Source organism: Sylvia atricapilla, chromosome 11 (assembly GCF_009819655.1).
Source record: "Sylvia atricapilla isolate bSylAtr1 chromosome 11, bSylAtr1.pri, whole genome shotgun sequence".
Taxonomy (NCBI): Eukaryota; Metazoa; Chordata; class Aves; order Passeriformes; family Sylviidae; genus Sylvia; species Sylvia atricapilla.
In genome coordinates this window covers 12,437,204-12,457,109 of record NC_089150.1, presented here as the reverse complement: position 1 = coordinate 12,457,109, position 19,906 = coordinate 12,437,204, and the positions used below count along the sequence as shown (strand labels likewise).

The 19,906-nt window shown below is 52.1% G+C and overlaps 1 protein-coding gene across 8 annotated transcripts; it reads left to right on the top strand.

The window, feature by feature from the left end:
- The first annotated feature begins 752 nt into the window (after window positions 1–752).
- Window positions 753–19,165, top strand: ABHD6 (abhydrolase domain containing 6, acylglycerol lipase). Of its 8 annotated transcripts, none has more exons than XR_010744444.1 (11): window positions 753–839; window positions 4,186–4,255; window positions 5,970–6,117; window positions 9,322–9,478; window positions 9,895–10,008; window positions 10,285–10,417; window positions 11,667–11,824; window positions 12,617–12,671; window positions 13,113–13,213; window positions 13,915–14,320; window positions 18,960–19,165. XR_010744444.1 is itself a non-coding variant. In XM_066326698.1 (10 exons), the coding sequence occupies exons 3-10, from the start codon at window positions 5,999–6,001 to the stop codon at window positions 14,089–14,091; spliced, it is 1,014 nt and encodes a 337-aa protein (XP_066182795.1). In that variant the 5' UTR covers window positions 753–839; window positions 4,186–4,255; window positions 5,970–5,998; the 3' UTR covers window positions 14,092–15,743. The 8 variants fall into 8 exon arrangements, 6 of the variants coding, with proteins under 6 accessions (XP_066182795.1, XP_066182800.1, XP_066182796.1 ...); XR_010744445.1 differs by lacking the exon at window positions 18,960–19,165 and adding an exon at window positions 16,184–16,253; XM_066326698.1 differs by lacking the exon at window positions 18,960–19,165 and having other exon boundaries at window positions 13,915–15,743.
- The last annotated feature ends 741 nt before the right edge of the window (window positions 19,166–19,906 follow it).

Sequence of the window (19,906 nt, the reverse complement as noted above, 5' to 3'; positions counted from 1 at the left end):
ATTCCCTTCTTTATCCCTGTTGCATCCTCATGGCAACCTCACTGTAAGAATTCTGTGGCTTCATTGCATCCTCCTTAGCTCCCTGCTGTGTGTTCCTTGCAATGCCCCCTTTCACATCTCACGTGGTGAGGCTGTTTGCAATCGTAACAAGTGATGATGGCACGTTGCTCGGCGGGGTGAATCATCTTCCCAGGGTTAGGGTAAACCTAACCCGAACCCTGGTCTAACTGCCCACACCCTGCAGCCCACTTGCACCCCTCCCTTACACCGCCACTAAAGTCACATCACATCCCCCTGTTGCCACTCTGTGTCCCCTCTTGTACCCCCACATTGTCCCCCTAGCATCCGTGTTTTACCCCATATACCACCCGCACTTCCACTGCATCCAGTTGCATCCCCTGCTTTAAGCCCACTGAATTCCCATCATAGCTACACTGAATCCCCCCCATTGCACCCCCCTTTCCACCTCTGTTGCAATCCCCGTGGAAGTCCCATTACTTCTCCACTGCATTCCTTTTGCAGCTTCATTGCATCCCCCCTTGCACTTCCACCGACCTCTCCACATCCCCCCGCCGGAGCCATCTTGCAGCCCTCGTCTCCCCCGTCACATCGGCAAAGCAGCCCTACCACATGTCCCCTCGCACCCCGTTGTAACCCCGGCTTTGTCCCCGATCACCCCGGCCGTGTCCCGCCTATATCCCCTCGGCATCCCGCCCCGCGGAGCCGCATCCCCGCCTCTCGCTGCGCCCCGCGGAGCCGCACCGGCGCGGGGGAAGGCGCAGCGGAGCCGCCGCGTTCCGGCGCTGCCATTACGGCCCGGCCCGGCTCGGATCGGCACGGTGAGAGGCAGGGGGCGGGATGCGGGGCTGACGGTGCCGATGACAGGACCGGGGGGAAGTGAGAGGAGCGGGGGCCGGTCCCCAGTCCCGACTGGTATCGCTGGGGGTGGGCAGAGGATCGCGAGCAAAGACGAAATCCAAGAAAAAACATTAAAATATACGTTCAAAGATTTAATTAATTTGCCTTTAATTTCCCCCACCCCCCCAACAATTAATCATTTGGGGGCGAGGGGGTTGGAACAAGATGATCTTTAAGGTCCCTTCCAAAGCAAACCGTTTTATGACTCTAAAGGATTCTATGGACTCAGCTGCTGCGGTTCGGAGGATGCTGTCGTTTTGCCGGAGGAGGATGCTTTGGAGGGGGGAGCGGAGGGGACACAGTGTGCTGAGAGAAGGGGTCAGGATTTGGCCCCCGGATACCTCTACCTCATCCTCGGCCACTCTTTCCTACCCCCTCTCGAGGAGACGGCTGAGTCCGAGCGCACTCGTGACCTCAGATGCGCCGTGCATGCTCTGCTGCGTGCATGTGCGGCAGGATGAGGATGGCGACAGCGTCCGGAAGGGGGATGGGCACATTATGAATTCCTAAACCAGCAGCTGACTGGCAGCACAGCTTGCTTGGGTCATACTTTTCATCCACACTGTCCCCAGGCTGGCTGGCAGTGATGCTGATAGCTTGCCCCTGCATATTACCAGCCTGGGGTCCAGCAGCGGGGTCAGGGACCAGCCCAGACACTCTGGCTCGTGTTGCAGCCGTGTTGCACAGATACAGCTGGCTCAGAGTTGTATGTTTTCTGCTAATGCAGAAATAATGATCGCATTTCTGCCATCTATAAATAAATGAAGGTGAAAGGGTGCATTTCCTACTTTTGGCTCACCAGAGGCCAGATTAAGATTGAGAGCTGGCTGACTGACAGACAGATTTTTTTTTTTTCAAATATTAATAGATATTAAATTACAGCTTCACTGTGATTAACACCTAAAGGATCCCATAGCAAACTTCACCACTGGGGAATCATAACAGTTGTTATGTCATAGTTCATAGTCAATATTATTTTTCTGGCTGTAGATGATGCAAGAGTGAGGGAGTTTCCAAGGGAAAGGGTTCACATGCATGTTTTGAGTTTTACTTTTTACATGGTTAATAGTGTGAGTCGGGGCTTCTGGGGGGTGCACCTCAGTCACCAAGGTCCCTCAAAGCTCCCTATTTCTGCAGTGGAATCTTAAAACTGGTTGATGCCTTTTCCTTTTCAGATCTTAAAAAAGAAACTACCATATGCCTAAATGTGCTGCTTAGCTTTTAGCTATTTAGTGATCAATGAGACATGGACTGTGCTGGGTGCAGGTGGGCTGAGCAAAAACCCTGGGTGCAACAGCAGTTGTGCAGCCCAGTCCTGATGAGCACAGCCCAAGACAGCCTTTGTGCCTGAATGTTGGTAGTGATGGTATACATGTGATTCCTGTTTTGTGAAATCCCTGCCTGGCCTTTCTCAGGACTGCCCAGTGCATCTGCTGCCAGTTTCCTCTTCCAACTCAAGGCCCTTCTGCCTCGGGGTGGGTTTTGTGCTTCTGCTGCTTCTCATGTGGGGCTTGGAAAAAAATCAAAAATACACCTGAGCTGCATTCTCCCAAGCCTCCCTGGAGTGACACACTGAGCTTGAAAGAGGAAAAATACTTATGTCCCATAGCCTTGGTAGTATCCCCGACATGCTGTCCTCTGTAGTGACCACACAGACCCCTTCCCCCTGTTGGCCCCTCTCATTGCAGGTGTTGAGACCCCTACTTGAATCTGACACAGGGGAGGAAGCAGCAAACAGAGATGTGGAGGCTCCTCTTAGTATCTGTCCTGGGACAATTCCATTACGTGGGGTGCCTTGTTTCGGGGATCCTCCCAGGAGGGATGCAGGCTGTGGGGTTAGAGCTTGTTGCCAGTATGGGAACCAGTGCTCTTGGAACCATGCCCTGCCACGTATGCAAGGTGCTCGGTGTTATCACTGCCATGATCACACATCATTTATCAGAATTGCCTAAACTGATGTTTGCAAGTTAATTTATGAAGTGTGTGGAGATGATTCTGAGAAGCAGTAGCAACGTTTGGGGCCACTTGCTGTGACTCTTGGCCACGGGGCACCTCAGAATGATGGATGAGCTGTAGTATAAAGACTTACAGCCATTACCAGAGGGCTTGTTTTTTTTTTAAACCCACAGCAGCTTAAACAGCTTCTCTCGAACTGGTAGCAAAGGACTGCACTGGGGCCTGGGGTGATGGTGCCTGGTCTCAGTGCAGCAGGGAGGGTTATCATTCCCCGATGGCCAAAGCAGCATCACAGGGCATTGACACCGTGGGTGCTCCCCCGAGGCTTTGGAGAGCCGGTGTCCCTGCAGCCCCGATGGGTGCAGGGGTGGCTTTATTGGGCACGGGGGTACTTGGGTGATGGTGGCTGCCCCTGACCGCATAGCTGAGCCTGCTGACACTGTCCTCCATCGGAGTTAGCCATGGAGATCGGTGACGATGCTCTGCCCACGCAGAAGGAGGCTCCGAAGCGCCGTGGGGCTCCCCGAGCATCCTGCCCCCGCCAGCGGGCCCTGAGCGAGGCCTGCGGGCGGTGCGCGGCCTTGGGCGCCGAGGCTCACTGGCTGCCGTGGCCCTGCCGAAATGTCCTGACGGGGACAGCAGCTCCCGGCCGGCCCTGGACCCGCGGCCGTGGCAAGGGGAGCTCTCCGGGATTTTCTGACTTGAAGCAGCCCCCAGAACTCATGCCGCGTGGCTCCGGCGCACCGACTGATCGTTCCCCGTGAATTTCACAGCCAAAATCTGCCAGCGAGTTCAGGCCAGCCTTTTGCTGCGTGCCCAGTAATTTCCTGCGGCTGCGCTTCGCTTCAGCCTGTCGCACAGAGGGAAGGCGTGGGGGGGGTGGCACGGAGAGGGCTTGGAAAAGTACCTTTAAGACAAAGAGGAAGGAGATGAGAAGCAGCTTAGCTGGCTTTGTTCTAATAGCAGTAATCACCTGAAGGGCGAGCATGAGCCCGCGGCGCTGGGTCCGCGCAGCCCTGCCCGGGGCTGCTGGGCTCGGCTCTCCCCGCCGCCGCTCCCGCTCCCTCCCCGATGGCAGCTTGCACTTTGCTCCTGCTTGGCACAAGTGCACTCAGCAGGCTTTATTGTACAAAAGACCGTATTTACATAAACAGGGGAGAGGTCAATCAGAAGGTGACTATGAGACGTCTTGAAGGGAAGCTGGTGGCTTAAATACCCCAAGCTCACCGGGCCGCCGAGCCTGAAGGGAGGCGGTAAAGCAGGACTGCGATTTTGACCTTGTTTTTTTTTTTTTTTTTCCTCTTGTGACAGTGTTTTCAGACACTGCCGCTGCCCACAGCGAGCAGGAGTTGTGCCGAGAGGAGGTGGGGAACTGTGCAAGGTAAGCCGGGCTTTTTAAAGCCTTTCTCCTCGTTTAGCTTTCTAAAAGCGGTGCGGAAGCGGAGGCAGCGGTGGTGACCCCGTGCCAGGGAGCGCAGGGGCTTCCACCACCCCGCTCCTTTCGCTTCCCGCAGCCTCCTCTCGTTACGGGTCAGCAACGGGAACAATGGCCATGTTCCGTGCTCAATTTCTGCCCTGTTTTAGCGACGTAGCAAAAGGCAGCGAGTGCTCTGGGGTGGGCTCCCTCGCAGCCCTGCTCGCATGGATAAGGTTTATCGGTTGCATAAAGTGTTTTTTTTATGAATAAGCCATGCTGAGATCAAGGATCTTCCTACAAAATGTTAATTAAATGAATAACGACGTGTTTGTTGAGGCTTGAAGACGGAAATGAGGTTTGGCTTTGTTAAGGAGGTGCCTGGTGGAAATATTTACGGTATTCCTCAAATTTCAGTTATTGCTATTTTCTCTGAGGGAAGAGGGCAAATCTGGCTGAAGCTTCAGAGGTTCTGTAAAGCGTTTCTCCGGGCTGTGTGTAATGTGGGGGCCCAGAGTGATCCAATGTGACGGTGTCTGGGGGCGGGAGGCTGTGACTGCAGTGATTGTGTTCCTGTTTCATGGTATCACATACCACACACACACCACTGGGAGTCTTGCAGGAAGCTGGAAAAAATCTGACTGTTCTGACACGGAGAAATGTGGAGGTGGTGATGGGGGGTGAGTTGCTAGTGGGAGAGCAGGCACTGAGGATGTTTCGTTTTACAAATGTAGGACAAAAGTGCTAGTGCTGAGGAAAGGAGGAGTCATGAGTTGGTTTGCAGGGGGAATTAGAGGAGATATGTGTGTGGCAGTATTTAATCTCTTAATGAGAATAATATATCCTAGCTGCCTGTGGTAGGGAGAGCTCAGGGACAAACATGACATTGTGCAAGAGCTTGCCCTTGCACCCAGTGTCCTCCACTTGCTGTCCCTGAGATTTGTCTGAAGGATGCTGGGGAGCAGGGATGGGGAGCTGTTATCCACAGCAAGTGCAAAGTGTGGGGAGGAAGTGAGGATGTGGGAGTGGGGATAAATTTGTTTCTGATAAGGGCTGGACACCAAAGAGTGCCCTGCCAAGTTGTTCCCTTCTGTTCCCAAGTCCATTAATAGGCTCTGCTTCCTTGATTAGTTGGTGCCTGTGCAAAGAGATAATGAGAGCTGGGCTCAACCCATCAGTTCTAGGTCAGTGGTTGTGTGCTGGGGATTTGGGATCAGGCAGGGGGTGAGAAGAGAGACAGAGCTGGATGTCTGCCTCCAGAAAGAAGTGTGGAGGCTTCCTGAAACCGGCCCTGCCTGCATCCATAGAGGGAAAGGCTGCCCACACTCATGGTGGGGGGGAAAGGCTGCCTAGACCTCTCAGAGGGCTGTGCTTCCTGTGTCTGCAGTGTCCCAAGGGCCATCTTGTGCTCTGTCACCCTGGACATGTTCCATGCCTGTTAGGAGGCTCATTGCCTGTTTGAGATGTGCTCTCATGAGAGGATAACATTGCAGAAATTAGATCCATTAAGGAGCCAGAAGAAATAGGTGGGTTTTAAAACTGAAGGAGACTTTGCTGTGCTCTTGACTCATACCTGCCTCTTGCAGAGCTGCTTTCCTCCTCATCTGGCAGCAGAGTTCTCATTTAGCAGTGACTTGTCATAACTTCTGGTGGCTAACCTCAGAACTTTCCCTAAATGCAGGCAGGTGAGGCTGAGTAGTGAAGAGCAGCATGGACCTGGATATGCTGAACATGTTTGTCATCGCCAGCGGCACCCTGGCTATCCCCATCCTGGCCTTCGTGGCCTCATTCCTCCTCTGGCCCTCGGCTCTTATCCGCATCTACTACTGGTGAGTGCACGAGCCCCTTCTCCCGGTGTGGCACAGGGGTGAAACTGCACCCAGCAGGGCCCCCACACACAGAGGTCACAGTGGTGGGAACAGAGCTGGGTGTTCCTGCCCCTGATGGCAATACCAGCAGGTGACCTGAGGTCCTTCAGGGCCATGCCAGCTGTGTGCAGCTTTAAACGTGTGGGAGAAGAAAATGGCATTTTCCTATCGCATTTTTGCTGCTGACACCTATGTCTGTCAGGCCTCTTGCTATCCCAGGGGTTTGGCTGTGCCAAGGGGCAGCTGGCCAGGCTGTCACTGCAGTGCCAGCTTGCCGGATCTCTCCAAACCTCTTCGGGGTGCTTTCCCTAAGGCCAGGACTGAGACTGGGAAACGCACTGCCACTGCAGCCTGTCCACCAGCCTGGCAGCTGTGGAAGTCTGGTGATCTCCCACCCCATCAATATGGCTGTGGTGCAGGTGTCCCTGGGCTCACATGCTCCATTGCAGCTGGCAGTCTCCTCCCCAGGCAGGGACTTTTCCCTCATTAGCACCTATGGATGAGGCTTTTCTCATCCTCTCTTTTTCTTCTGGAATGGAGCATCAGAGAAGATGGAGGGATGCTTTTCCTTATCCCTTTGAATCTTGTCCCTTTTGATACCAGGAGGCAAGCACTACATCCTTCAGTTCTCCTCTGTCCCTGGAAATCAGCGATAAGCCCACTGGCAGCTTTCCTTTCTGGGTTTGTTGCAAGGAGAAGCTGGAATAACTCCCTTCAGAAGTCGGGACAGAGTCTCATCCATCCCCCAGCGTGGAGCAGACAGCACGGGCAGAGCAGGCAGTGTGTCAGGCTGCCCTCATGTGCTGCTGGTAGATGGTGGCTCCTACAGTTCAGCTCAGGAGTGTTTCCAAATCCAAGTGACCTTCTCTGAGAGGAAGCTGTCCACCACAGCACTCAGGTGCAGCAATGGGATGAAGCCTGTTTCTAAAGGCACTTTATTAGCAGCCTTTTATTCACAGCATTTGAGAGAGGATAGAGTCCCAGTGATGGGATCATCACTCTGTAAAGGAGAGCAGGCAGTATCACAGCCTTCTGCTGCCCCGTGGATGTCTGGGTGGTACTGGATTTGGCAGTGGAAGTGGTTTATTTCTTTGGATATATGAGCAGCTGGTGGAAACCAGGGAGGACCCTGATGGACTGAGGTTCTGAGGAGGATCCCTGGAAAGCACTGCTGAATGAGTGTGGTCAGGGTGAAGCCTTCAGCAGCCACAGGTAGGGGCAGCAGGACAGGGCAAAGGAGGTGCAGGGTCTGATGCTGGGAGGAGCCAGGGTGAGTGGAAGGTAGAGAATGCCCTGCTGCCTTTTTCTTTTGGGCTTGAGGAGAAGACTGTCTTCTTTTGAAGGGTGTGATCCCCCATCTCTCTCTCTTCCAGCATTTCTGGCAGTATGGGCTTCTTGCAGGACTAATTGCAATGCACTGTATGTCATGGGCAAGTCTTTTGTTAGGGACAGTGGATGAGAAGCGTGGGTTTGCCCTTACTCTTCCTTTTCTATTGCCTTCTTTCCAAGCTGGATTTTTTTAGGGGCAAAATAGTTGTGTTTCCTCATCAGCAGAGGCAGGAAAGGTGCAGGCAGCACACCATGCTGCTCTTTTCTTTCAGCCCCATGCAACTCCAGCTTTGCAGCACTGTTCCTGGGAGGTCCTGGGATTAGCTTCTCCCCTCTTCCATGACCCCCTGCCTCCTCTTTCTCCTCACTGCCAGCCTGTGTGTCCTCAGCTGGAGCAGTCAAGGGTCATGCTGGGCCCCCCTCACCCACGGCCTCACTGCTTTCCCTGCCACTAATGCGCCTTCCTGCCTGGCAGGATATCCAAGGCTGCCTCGCTGACCCCAGCCCTGGAGCCACTCTGCCTGTGCTGTGACAGGGGTTAAGCAGTTTAGCTGCTGCCACTAAGTGAGTTAACACCTTGTGAGGGATCAGTTCAGCTTTGCACAGATTATTTTGCCTTCTGCTGAATTGATCCATTAGGATCAGTTGCTAAAAATGTTATCATCTTGCCCATTGGTAGTTCACACCAGTGCCTTTGAGGCAAGGACTCTTAAGACCCTTATTAGGGAGAAATTCACCTCTCCTTGTAGGACCAGCACAGAGCTGAGATGCTGCTTAAGTCCCACTAACTCCCTCGGAAAAGGGATTATGCTAAAAGAGGATTTCACTCTGCATAAGCTTTGAGTGGGCAGAGAGGTAGGACAGTCCAGAAGTGTTGGTGACCTTGCTCTTGTGTCTTAAATAAATTCTGATACGGCATATAAAAGTTCTTGCCAATGTCTTGCCACCAGGAGTAGCCCAGTAGTTGTCCTGAGGAGGGTTATGTCTGAGCACAGGGGAAACACAGATAAAGCGACCCTGTTCTGTGCCTTGGGCTGCACGTACACATCATGTGTCCGAAGTGTCACCGATAATCTCTGTCCAGGTCCTTCTGGCCAGCAGTTTTGCTGCATCCTCTGAGCAGACTGCAAGCATATGCTGGCAGGAGCTGTCTGCCTCTGCTTTTAGAGGAACAGCCTTGCAGTTAGCCTGCTGTCTTCTGGGGTGCTAAACCCAGTGTGAGGATGGTCTACTCCAGTCCTTTGTTTGTGTATAAATGCATTTTCAAAGGCTGTTTCGTTGGTCCATGGGAATTGGGTTTCTGTGGTGCTCCAGGGTGACATGGTTGTTTTGACTGGGAACTGATGTGCTTGTCTGTGGGGTGATGTACTCCCATTGATGCAGGACTGTGTCCAAATAACTCTGTGACAGATCCACCTTATCCACCTGGGAGAACTGTCTCCCTTGGTCTGCCCATCTTGTACGCTGCCTTGCCATGTGTGCTGTCCCTCTCTCCTGAGTCCCTGTCCTTATACCAGCCTTTGGGCATTTTCTCTTTTACCATTTTTATTTTGGCCCATTTCCATTGCTAAATGAGTTATTTAGGGTATTTTTCAAAAAGTTTTTAACAGACAGATTGTCTCCAAACCATCTGCAGTGCAGCCAGCCACCAGTACTACACCTGTCCAGGGCCCAGATGCACAGGGTTAATCTCAGTAGTGAGACCAGTGAGACCCCAAACTAACTGGCCTTAGTAAGCCAACAAATCAGTGACTGCCTTCAGACTTGTCACCTGGCTTCTATTGTGGCTGGGCCCTGATCTTGTTATTCTCATTGGTGTTTTCTCCTTGTTTCCAGGTACTGGCGCCGAGCCTTGGGCATGCAGATTAGATATGCAAACTACGATGACTATCAGTTTTGTTATTCCTATAGAGGAAGACCTGGATACAGACCGTCCATCCTGATGTTACATGGGTTCTCAGCTCATAAAGACATGTGGCTGTCTATAGTCAAGGTGATATTCCATTTCTATCATGTTTCTCCTTGCTGAGAATTGATGGTCTTGGGGTTGGGGTCAGTGTGGGTGTCCCAATGGTTGCATGCATGGGATGGGATGACTGCTGTAACAGGCTAGGCACATGCTGCTTAGCTCCATGGCCATTGCTTGTTGCATCCCTTCACCCCTGTAACATGCAGAGCTGCAGGGGAAAAGCAGCACACACCTGCTGCCTCCATGGGAAGCAAGTCTTGGCCATGCTCTATCATGTCATGCTTGGTACATGAGCTGATTCATTCTGGTGCATGAGCAACCAGGGCTGCCAGGAGGAGAGTGACCCCGGCCCCCGACTCCCACCTGAGCTCCCCACTTGCCATCCGTGGACTTTGCAGCAGTTTCCCTGCACTGTAACCACCCCTGGTTTGTTTCTTCAGTTCCTGCCAAAGAACCTGCACTTGGTATGTGTGGACATGCCTGGGCACGAGGGCACGACCCGCTCCGACTTAGATGATTACTCCATTAGTGGGCAAGCTAAGAGAATACACCAGGTAAAGCTCCAGCATCACATCACCTCTGCAGAGGGATGTGGGGACATGGGGGATGTGGGGACATGGGGGATGTGGGGACATGGGGGATGTGGGGACATGAGGGATGTGGGGACGTGAAGGATGCTAAGCCCCGTTAGTCTGCCTTGTGTAGCCTCACTCCCTCCCTTCACAGGCAGCCAGAGTCACCACCTTCAAGCTTTTGAGTTGAATTTCTCCAATGACCTGACCCCATGGTGTTGTTTGCTCTCTCCTAACAATACTCCTGCTCCCTGACAGTTCGTGGAGTGCATCAAGCTGAACAGAAAGCCCTTTCATCTGGTTGGCACTTCCATGGGGGGAAATGTTGCTGGTGTCTATGCTGCTCAGTACCCAGAAGATATTTGCAGCCTGACCCTCATCTGTCCTGCAGGTGGGCGAGGCAGGGGAGGCAAGACAGAGAGAAGGCAAGCAGAAGCCAGTACAAAAGCCCAGGGCAGTGCTAGAGGCAGCATAGATTTGTAGTGCAAAGCATTTAGAAATAATTTGTACTTACACTCTGAAAATCTCTGGCAAGGCACAAGAGAAAATCACAGCTTTGTGCTGACTACTCTTCTCCAGAGGTTTGGCATTTGCCCCACTGTGCTTTGGTTAGAGTCAAGACTAGGGCAAACTGGACAAGTCCTTCTTGGGAAGAAAATGCCTTTTCCCTTGGGATGGCAGGCATTTTACACAGCATGTCTGCAGCCTCTCAGTGTGGAAGACGGAATCAAAACTGCAACAGGAACGGTCTCCCCATTCTGGCCTCCTGAAAGCCTTGGTGTGCTGAAGGCCTGGGGCTTTGGGAGCTGGAGAGCTCTGACCTCCCTCCTTTGGGTGCCTTGAGTGGGAAGAGCACTTCAGGGCTGGGCACAGGTCAGCAGGGTGTCCCCTCTGTCCCCTCCATCCCCAGCATTCCCTGGACAGGGGCCTCAGGGAATGGGCATGACATGCTGCAGGAGGCGTAGCGGGCAGGGAGCTTCTCTGCCCTGGAGGCTTTGCTGCATCCCCGTTGTCATAGCAGTTCCTTTCCCCTCCCACACAAGAAAACCAGCTTCCAAATAAGCACCAAGGAATGAAACAAAGCAAATGTTACCTAGCTACCAGGCTCTGGGGGCGTTGGGTTCCTACTCCCTCTGGGAGAGGTGTTGACTACTTCTTTGACTGTTTCTGGATGTGAAACCTCTGTGTGGGGGAGCTGCAAAAAGGTTTAGGATTAAATTGCTGGGGAATTTTTCCTCAGTAGTGCATGCAGGCAGGGCTGCTGAAATTTTCTGTCCAACCCTATGCAGTGGCAGCCTGGGGACTAGTGTTTGCATCCAATGATCACATGAAAATAAGCACTATAGCTTTTGCAGAAGTAGTCATGCATGCCTACACCTCGTGCCATGCCAGCCTGAGGGGTTGGTGGTGCCAGGTCCTGGAGCAGGAGGGAGGCTGGGTATCTCTGGATGCATATTGAAGTGGCTGTATGTACAAAGGTTTTCTTCCCCTCTTTTTATAAAATTTTATTAAAGAGTGAGCAGGCAGGAAGCCAGAGGCAGGGATGAGGGAGGTCAGTACAAGAATGTTTTTTTTGTTTGGGCTGTTTGTGGGGATCTCATTTGGGTTTCAGCTTGTTCACCCCTTCTCATTTCACCCAGGCCTGCCAAGTACCACTGACAGCAAGTTCATTAAGCAGCTCCGGGAGCTGCAAGAGTCCAAACGCATTGACAGGATCCCTTTAATCCCCTCCACGCCCGAGGAGATGGCAGACATGCTGAAACTTTGTTCCTACGTTCGCTTCAAAGTGCCACAGCAGGTGAGAAGCCGATGCTGGTTGTGGCAGCTGGGAAAGGGAGGCTTGGAGGTCGTGATCAGGTTTGCTTCTCCCTGAGCCTACAAAATGGCACTGAGGGAATGCTGGGAGTAGAACTAGGGCTGCCAGCCCTGCCATCGCCCTGATGAGACACACCCAGCCCCACTCACAGCGTTTTTCCAGCACTTCCCCTTCAAACCCTCTTTTTCTAGCTCCCTCTGGCAGTTCCTGTTAGAATTCCTCCTCCCATGAAGTTTTTGGCTGCAGGCTGGGATGTAGAAGGGTTTTTTAGTAAATACGGCTGGCAGGAAGGATTAAATAACTAAGGCAGCTGTTGTCTGATGTGGAGGGGGATTGTTTGCTGCTTTTTAAGTAAAAGTGATGGAAATGTTAATTGCGTCATTGTCAAGTGAGAGGAACTTGTAAGGCGCTGGCTATTAAACTACTTTTCCTTAGGAAGTCTGGAGTGAGTAGATTGGAGAGTAAGAAAAAAAGTAAGTTAATGCCAAGACCTTTTGTGTGTTTGGCAAAAGAATACAAAAATGAAGAAAAAATGCAGTCATGGCTGAGGTGGCTGCTGGCCAGGGGCAGAAATTGGGTCTGCATCATAGAAGACAATATTACTTGTTGCTGAAATATATGTTGCTTAATTGTGGTTTCAACAGTTGCACATGCTTAGGAAGAAGCACATGCTGGGGACCAACTTGCTGGGGAGACAAGGGCTGCTCTTGGGCACGCTCACCCTTGTGCAGGGCATGGGTCCCCTCCAGCAGCTCTCCTCTGCTCTCCCTGCAGATCCTCCAGGGCCTTGTTGATGTCCGCATTCCACACAATGAATTTTACCGGAAACGTAAGTGCCTGGTGGCAGCCTCCTCATCAGGCTTTCAGCAGGATCCCCAGGGCTTGGGGACCAGCTGTCCCCAGCACACGGGTGGGCCCCAGCGTCCCCATGCTGTCTTGCTGAGGGTGGGAGGGGCAGTGTCATTAATGGATATGGGGACACACCTCGGTCACTGGTAGCAATGCACTGCCATCCCCACTGCCACCCCCACCGGTGACAGGCTTGCTGCTTCACCCTCGCCCTTCCATCTGGGTTCACAAGTACCTATAAGGACATGGTTTGGCTGAGGGCCCCTCTGCAGCTGGGCTTGGTGGCAGGCCAAGGACAGCCCATTGTCTCTGCATGGGTTTCCCAGTGAGGGGATACTGGCAGGACTGGCCCACGGGGCCCCTTTAACAAGGGAAGGCACAACATCTCCCTGTAGGACTGACTCTTCTTTTGCCTCACTAGTGTTTTTAGAAATCGTGGATGAAAAGTCCAGGCACTCTCTCCACGAGAACATGAGCAAGATCAAAGCACCAACACAGGTCATCTGGGGAAAGCAGGACCAGGTAGGCAGCCCCCTGCATATTCCTCACAGACCTGTCTCCATCTCTACTCGTGCCCACCCACAGGGGCACAGTGGGGCTGTGCTGCTGAGCTGTGCACTGCTCTGTGGGGAGCTGGCACATATGTCTCCATCCCCAGTGGATTCAGACACAGGGCCTCAGCAGGGTGATGGGTAGAAAGCTGACAGCCAGCTTTCCAGAGGGAGGAGAGGGCAGTGCCAGGGCAGGGGAGTGCGAGTGGGGTGGTAGGTGCCAGCACCAAAACAGGCAAAGGCTGGAAAGAGGAATAAAGTCAGCAAAGAGAGTTGTCCTGGCAACTGGGATGATATGTGCTGATTGTGGGCAGGCTTCTAGGCAAAATCTTAGGATTTGTTTCAGAAGCAGAAGTGGGAGGGAAGGTGTGGGAGGAAGCAAGCTGCAGGCATGCAGAGGGCTCTGTAAGTGCAAAAATGCAAGTGTTCAATTGCAATGATACCTTTGCATTGAGACAGCAGCCAAAGAGCATACAAGAGAGTTCCCTGCTGCATGCTGAGACTGGCACCATGCAGCCTCCCTGCCCTGTCCCCAGGCAGGACGCTGGCATCACAAGGATTGTGTCTGCATCCCTGCTCCACATCTCAGTTGGACCCCAACAGGGTTTCTGCAGTGTCCAGCAAACCCCATCTCTGACTGTGGCAGTGACTGTTTTTTCCCCTGCCGTCCAGGTCCTGGATGTTTCTGGTGCCAGTGTTTTAGCAAGCGCCATTCCAGACTGCCATGTGTACATCCTGGAGAACTGTGGGCACTCAGTGGTGGTGGAGCGGCCCCGCAAGACAGCCAACCTCATCCTGGAGTTCCTGGCTCTGCTGCACAGCATAGACAACAATAAGAAGCAGGCATGAGTGTGGCAGGGAGCCACGTGCCCGTGCCAGGTTAAATTGTAAAGTACTGCAGCTTTGATACGTTCTCAGGGATCTTGTACGAATCGGGGTCAACGTGCCAAAGTCCCTGAGGAAGGCAGAATCACTGATACCTAAACCTATACCACCACTGGCACAGCAACCTGGGGTCATTGAGCAACCTCCATAGATGCAGGAACAGAAGCAGAGTATCTCCCTTTTCTACTTAGAGGTAAGGTAGAAATGAGCCGAAATCACCCAGTGCTCATCTCACAGCAACCCGTCTTATCTGGGTTACCAGCATGTAGTTGTTCATGACATTTACCTAAACTATATATGAAATGTAGGAAGGAGAAAGCATCCTGGACTGAGACTTACAATATTTTTACTACTTAGAGTCCATCGTGTTGCATGCTGCTGTGCTGTAAGAGAACCCCCAAGTGCTCCAAGCTTCTGCTTGAGTGCTCTTTGTGTAGCTCCTTATCTCATGATTTAAGCAGAAAACAACAGAAAACTTCATGTGTGGAAGTCCAATGACTGTACGTGCAAAAATGTTTACACTCTGAGTGGGTTTTTCTAAATCTCTGAATAGCTCGTGTGTATTTGTAATGCCTTAATGTTGCCCAGGGTGTGGTGTCTGTGCACAGCCCACCTTGCCCAGGGTTGGTTCTACCTGAGGGTGAACACAGCCAGTGACAACGGGGTGCAGGCAGCAGCTTTGCCACCGCTGTGGAACTGGGGCAATGGGAATGCCCAGGGCGATTTGGCCCCTGAGCCCGAGTCAGCAATAAGCCCATGGCCAGGGTGTGATTCAGCCACCTCGGGTGAACCCTTGTCTCAGCTCCTCTATCACATTGTGCTGCTGAACACCTGGATGTAAATAATGATTTTCTTAATGAATTCTGTGAATTCTGCAAAAGCCAATGCCACCGGAACAGGCGTGAGGGGTGGGAGGGGGCTGTGTGTGTGACCAGCACAGGGAATGGTAAGGAGGGGTCAGCTTGTCTGCTGGGTGGTGGTGGGGAAAGGTACAACGTGCTTCTGCATCCTCTCCATGACTACAACTCCTGACCAAGTGAAACTATAGGTAGAAACAGACAATACGGGCAAGCTGCACTTTAGACCCCGCAAGGTGATGTTCAGGGATGGATCCTGCACCTCCCCAGGGGTGGTCCCTCACTGCCTGTCCCAGGGACAGAGCGCTGGTCTCAGGCAAGGCCAGTGGGTGCTGGAGGGTAAGGCAGTATGTGGTGCCCTCAAAGGCAGAGCAGCAGGTGGCTGTCAGCCCTCAGTCACCCCCAGCCCTCCTCAGGGGGCCACAGTGGGTGCTGTTAAGAGTGTCTCCCCCTGCAACTGGGAACAGAGGCTTGTGGTGCTTCTTGAGGTACCTGGACCTGTACATACATCTGAAACTCCCCATCAGCTTCTTGGCTCTTTTTAAGAGAAGAAACATTGTTCTTTTAGAAAAATAGAAATTTGCTGTTAATTGCTTGGTTATTGTTTCTACTACAGGAGTTTATTTAAAAAACGAAATTGCTGATAGTTTTATGTGGTAAAAGCCAGAAAAACTTGTTTGGTATCTATATGGTTTCTCATGCCACAGATTGCTGTATGCAAAGGATTTATATGGCTATTAAAATCTAGTGATTTAAGGAGTCCATGGTGCAATGACTATTTTTTCCTTTGAGAAAGATGGTGGTTGTGGTGTGGGATAATACAGGGGTCTTGCTCTGCTGCTTCTTTCCTCCTTACATTTCTAGGACATGCAGGTTCTGGCTCAAGGAATATTTTGTAATGGGAAGAGAGATGTTGAAGACCCAGAAGGTTCAAGTCTCATTTCTTCAATGACAACACACATTTTCCTCTTTTTCATTTTATTAGGAAGAGGTGGCACCAAACACTCAAGAAGGAAAATAAAAACTCAGGGGACAAGAGAATTAGGTTTTAAGCATCAAGATTCCTCCTAAAACCTTTGCAAGCATGTTAAATACTAGTTTCATCTATTATTTTAAGTCTTACTGAATTCGTATGCTGGGCTAGGAATAGCATTACATCAATTTACAGGCAAAAGTATTTGCATTTCTCCTTTCCCCAGGAGGCTCTTGAGGCTCAGCAGCCAGAGGAGCAGCAGAGAGGGCTGAGGAGCATCTTCCCGGCTTCTGATCCCCTTGCCCATGCTCTGCCACTACTCCACTGCTGCAGTGATGCATGCATCAAGGTGACCCTGCATCAAGGTGACCCTATTAATGATCACATCACAGAGGTGGGAGGAGGCTTCTCCCCCACAGGTAGGGGCTGAGGTTGGGGTGGTTGAGGGCTTCTGCATCATGTGTTGCAGCCTCTTATAGTTCAGCAATAAAATCCCTCAGGTCTATGCCACGGGTGGGCCCAGACTGGCCCCACAGCAGCTGACCCTGCTGGAGAGGCAGGGATGTAAGCTGCTGCACCTGCAAACCCACCTGGCTGCTCCTCCCATTAACTGTCATTTCCTGCTGGCAGCCAGAAAAGTCCCACACCAAACAATGCTTACTCCTCGGTTTTGGCTGCTGTCCCCTTGGCACTGAGCCCCCAGTGAGCCCTGGTCACCATCCAGGTACAGGTGGGTCTCTAGGCTGGTTATGGGGCTTGGGAAGGGGCAGAGGTTCGGCTCCTCCTGGTGGGTTTTTGTGTCTTGAGGGCAGAACTGATGGAACCATAAGGAAGCTACTGGATCCCAGTTGTGGCAAGCCCAGGAACTGGGAACCTGCACATAGCCTGAGCATCCTGCATGTCAGGAGGGAGGAGGTGCACTTTTGGTTTGCTGCCCCGTGTATAAGTATTGTGTTCCTTGTAACCATATGGCTAAACCAGGTCTGTACTGGGGCTGGGCTGAGTCACGAGGCTCATGGAGGTAAAGCTTCACACAAAAGTTAAGTGGAGTAGGCCCTTGGGTGTTGTGGGTCTTGATTAGGGTATTGTAACTGTATCTTGAAAAGAGGCTCCAAAACACAACAGGGCTGGCTTGAAATAAATCTAATACTGCCTCTGAGGAAGCTGTTTTGCTGCTGAGCATCCAAATCTGTGGTAATACCTGTTCCTGGAGTGCCACTGGGAGCAGGAGGGACAGAGCTGATGGCAGCCAAGTGCCTGGGTGCTTGGCGTGTGCCCAGTTGGTGCTGAAAGGGAAAATATGATAGCCTTGAAACATGGACCGTCAGAGAAACCTGGGCTGGGTCCTGTTCCACACAGCTGCAGACAGATGCTTGTCTGCAGTGGAAAAGCATCTTTCTCCCTTTTTTCCCCAGCAAAGGCGATTAATTAATATTTGCTGCCTTGTGGCAGGGTTTCACCAGCACAGGTCTGCACAGAGCATCCTCTGAAGGGCAGAGTGATGTTCGGGGGTCTGGCACTATGCTACGGGTGCTGTCTTGGCCGTTCCCCACTGTGGCAGGCCACCATTCAGCTGAACCTTCCCCTGACCCAATGTGTGTTGCAGTCCTCTTAGACACATTACTTTTCCCATGGAAGCCTGGATGAGAGTGCCCTGGAGCACGGCTCCCCTCACCCACTCTAGAGGGACACCACAGCCCCAAACCCCTGTCCCTGTAGTGAAGGAGGCTGCCTCTGGCTGCCCTGTGCCATAACGAGAGTCTCCTGCCAGGACCCTCCAGCTGAGGCTTGCAGGGAATGCAAGAAAAAAACCACACAGGATCTGGCAGGGGGTTCAGTTGTTTTTCCTTCTGGGAGGCCGTTTTCCGAACAGGAGCCTCTTGGGGGCTGTTTGGGATTGTTCACTAAGCACTCGCTGAACCGCCAGTAGTCAGTGACTTCTCCTGCCATTCCCTGCCCGACAGCGCTGCCTGTCTGCTGCCTCCACCCGCACTCCAGACACGGAGAGCAAACCTTTTCCTTTCATACGGAGAAGGCAGGCTCCTAGGCTGATAGGAATCTTGTTAAGGCTGTTTCACTATATCCTGGAAAGAGGCTCCAAAACACAACAGGGCAGGCTTTAAAAAAAATAAAAATAAACTCTTATACTGCCTCCGAGCAAGCTGTTTGGCTGCTGAGCATCCAGGTCTGTGGTGGGACAGAGGTGGTAGGAGAAAATAGCCATGAGCAGGGTGCTCTGACAAGGTGACAAGGGCTTTGGCAGCTGCCAGGAGTCAGGCACACAGCAGCCAGTGCCATCTCACCCTTCTCAGAACCCCACTCTTCCCCAGAAACCTCTATTTCACTCTGGAGAGCAGGACCCACGCCCAGCCCTGGTGTGCTGCTCTGTTGAATTTTATTTGTTTTGTTGTGTTCCAGGAAAGCTGAACAGGAGCACTGGGTGTGTGGGGAGTGGGCAAGTTTCTGGCAGCAGCACTGGGATTTGTGCTTCCCCATGGGTTTGCACAGCATTCCTGGGCCTGGGCTCTGCCTAGCCTCTGTGCAGGTGACCTGCATTCCTGGGGGACAATGCAAAGTCCTCTCAAGGGACAGGCACATTCAGCTGCAGGGGAGGCTTCACTCAGGTCTGCCATGGCCACTGCCTTTGCCACCCAAGCACTGGAAATGCCCAGGAGAGCTTGAGCGCCAGATCAGTGTCTGTGCACTGAAGGAACAGCCTATGCTGCTCCAAAGCCATTTCATGGGGTAGTAGTAACGCAGAGCTGGGAGAAATCTTCAGAGACCATCCAGGCCATCCCTAGATCATCTCCTGCATGAGCCCTGGATGTTCCCACTGGTCTTGGACACTCCACCACCGTTCCCCAAGAGCTGATGGGCTCAGAGGACACCCCAATGAATAGCCTGAAACTGTGTTGAAATTTAAGCTTATTACTTCTCCCATTCCCATCCGATGCTGGCAGAGTGTTCACAGCTCCCTGCAGCTCCCTCTTTCATGTTTGCAGATCTCCTGCATCCAGGTAAAATCCTGCAGACTTTGCCAGCTGCTCTTGCACCTGGAGGGATAATGCAGGCAGCTGGGCACAGGATCTGGGCTTGCGCTTTGCTGGCTTCAAACAGCGGGTATCTCGCAACAGTGTTTTAAGGGCAAACATCCCAATCAGTGTGGTTTAAAATAAATAGTAACAATAACAACCCCTCCACCACCCCTCACCTCAAATGAGGTGGCTCAGCCCATGAGTCACCCTTTCCTGCAACCTTGATCCCCAGCCTACTTTGCACACTGGTTATTCATACCTGGAAGCAGAATACTGCATGAGTCTTTCCAAAACTGCATCCTCCTTTGCCCACTTTTTTTTTTTTTTTTTCCTTTTTTTTTTTTTTGGTCTATTTGCCAAGACCATCGGTATTCTACCACAGCTCTCCAGCACACCCCCCTGGGGCAGTCTCAGCTGAGGCACTGATAGAGCTGTGGAGAGTCTCCCTCTGTCTCCTCCCTGTTCCACAGAGAACCAATGAAAAGAATTTCGCTGCACGTTTTGCAGCCATCTTGCAGGTTGAGTTAATCTTGAGATTCTTTATTTTTCCAATGGGAATGACAGAGTCTTGCTGAGCAAAAACCCTACTAAAGAACTGCAGTCTTTGCTGCTCTCTCTGCTTCTGGGGCCTGTTGCCCTATTGCAAGAGAAAATTGATTTGGACATGACTAATTCTTGTTACTGACCACCCTGGCTATTTCTAGGTGCTGTGTACTTTCGTTCCCAAGCTGTTCGGGGATGCCATGAGGACCACATCCAATGCCTGGAATGTATTTGCCTTAGCGTAAATGACCCTTGGCGGTGTCCCTGAGGTTGGGAAATATTTGGAGTCCTTCCTTTGACCCTGCAGGCAGGAGAGGTCGCTGGCTTGTTTGCAGATCCAGGTGAAGGCTGGAGGACACGGGGCTGCTGGG

Bases quoted from the DNA above. Each gene is read 5' to 3' on its own strand.
- ABHD6 (XM_066326698.1), top strand. From the start codon at position 5,999: ATGGACCTGGATATGCTGAACATGTTTGTCATCGCCAGCGGCACCCTG. The intron at 10,009-10,284 runs GTAAAGCTCCAG...GCTCCCTGACAG, and splicing joins AAGCTAAGAGAATACACCAG to TTCGTGGAGTGCATCAAGCT. The intron at 13,214-13,914 runs GTAGGCAGCCCC...CCTGCCGTCCAG, and splicing joins TCTGGGGAAAGCAGGACCAG to GTCCTGGATGTTTCTGGTGC.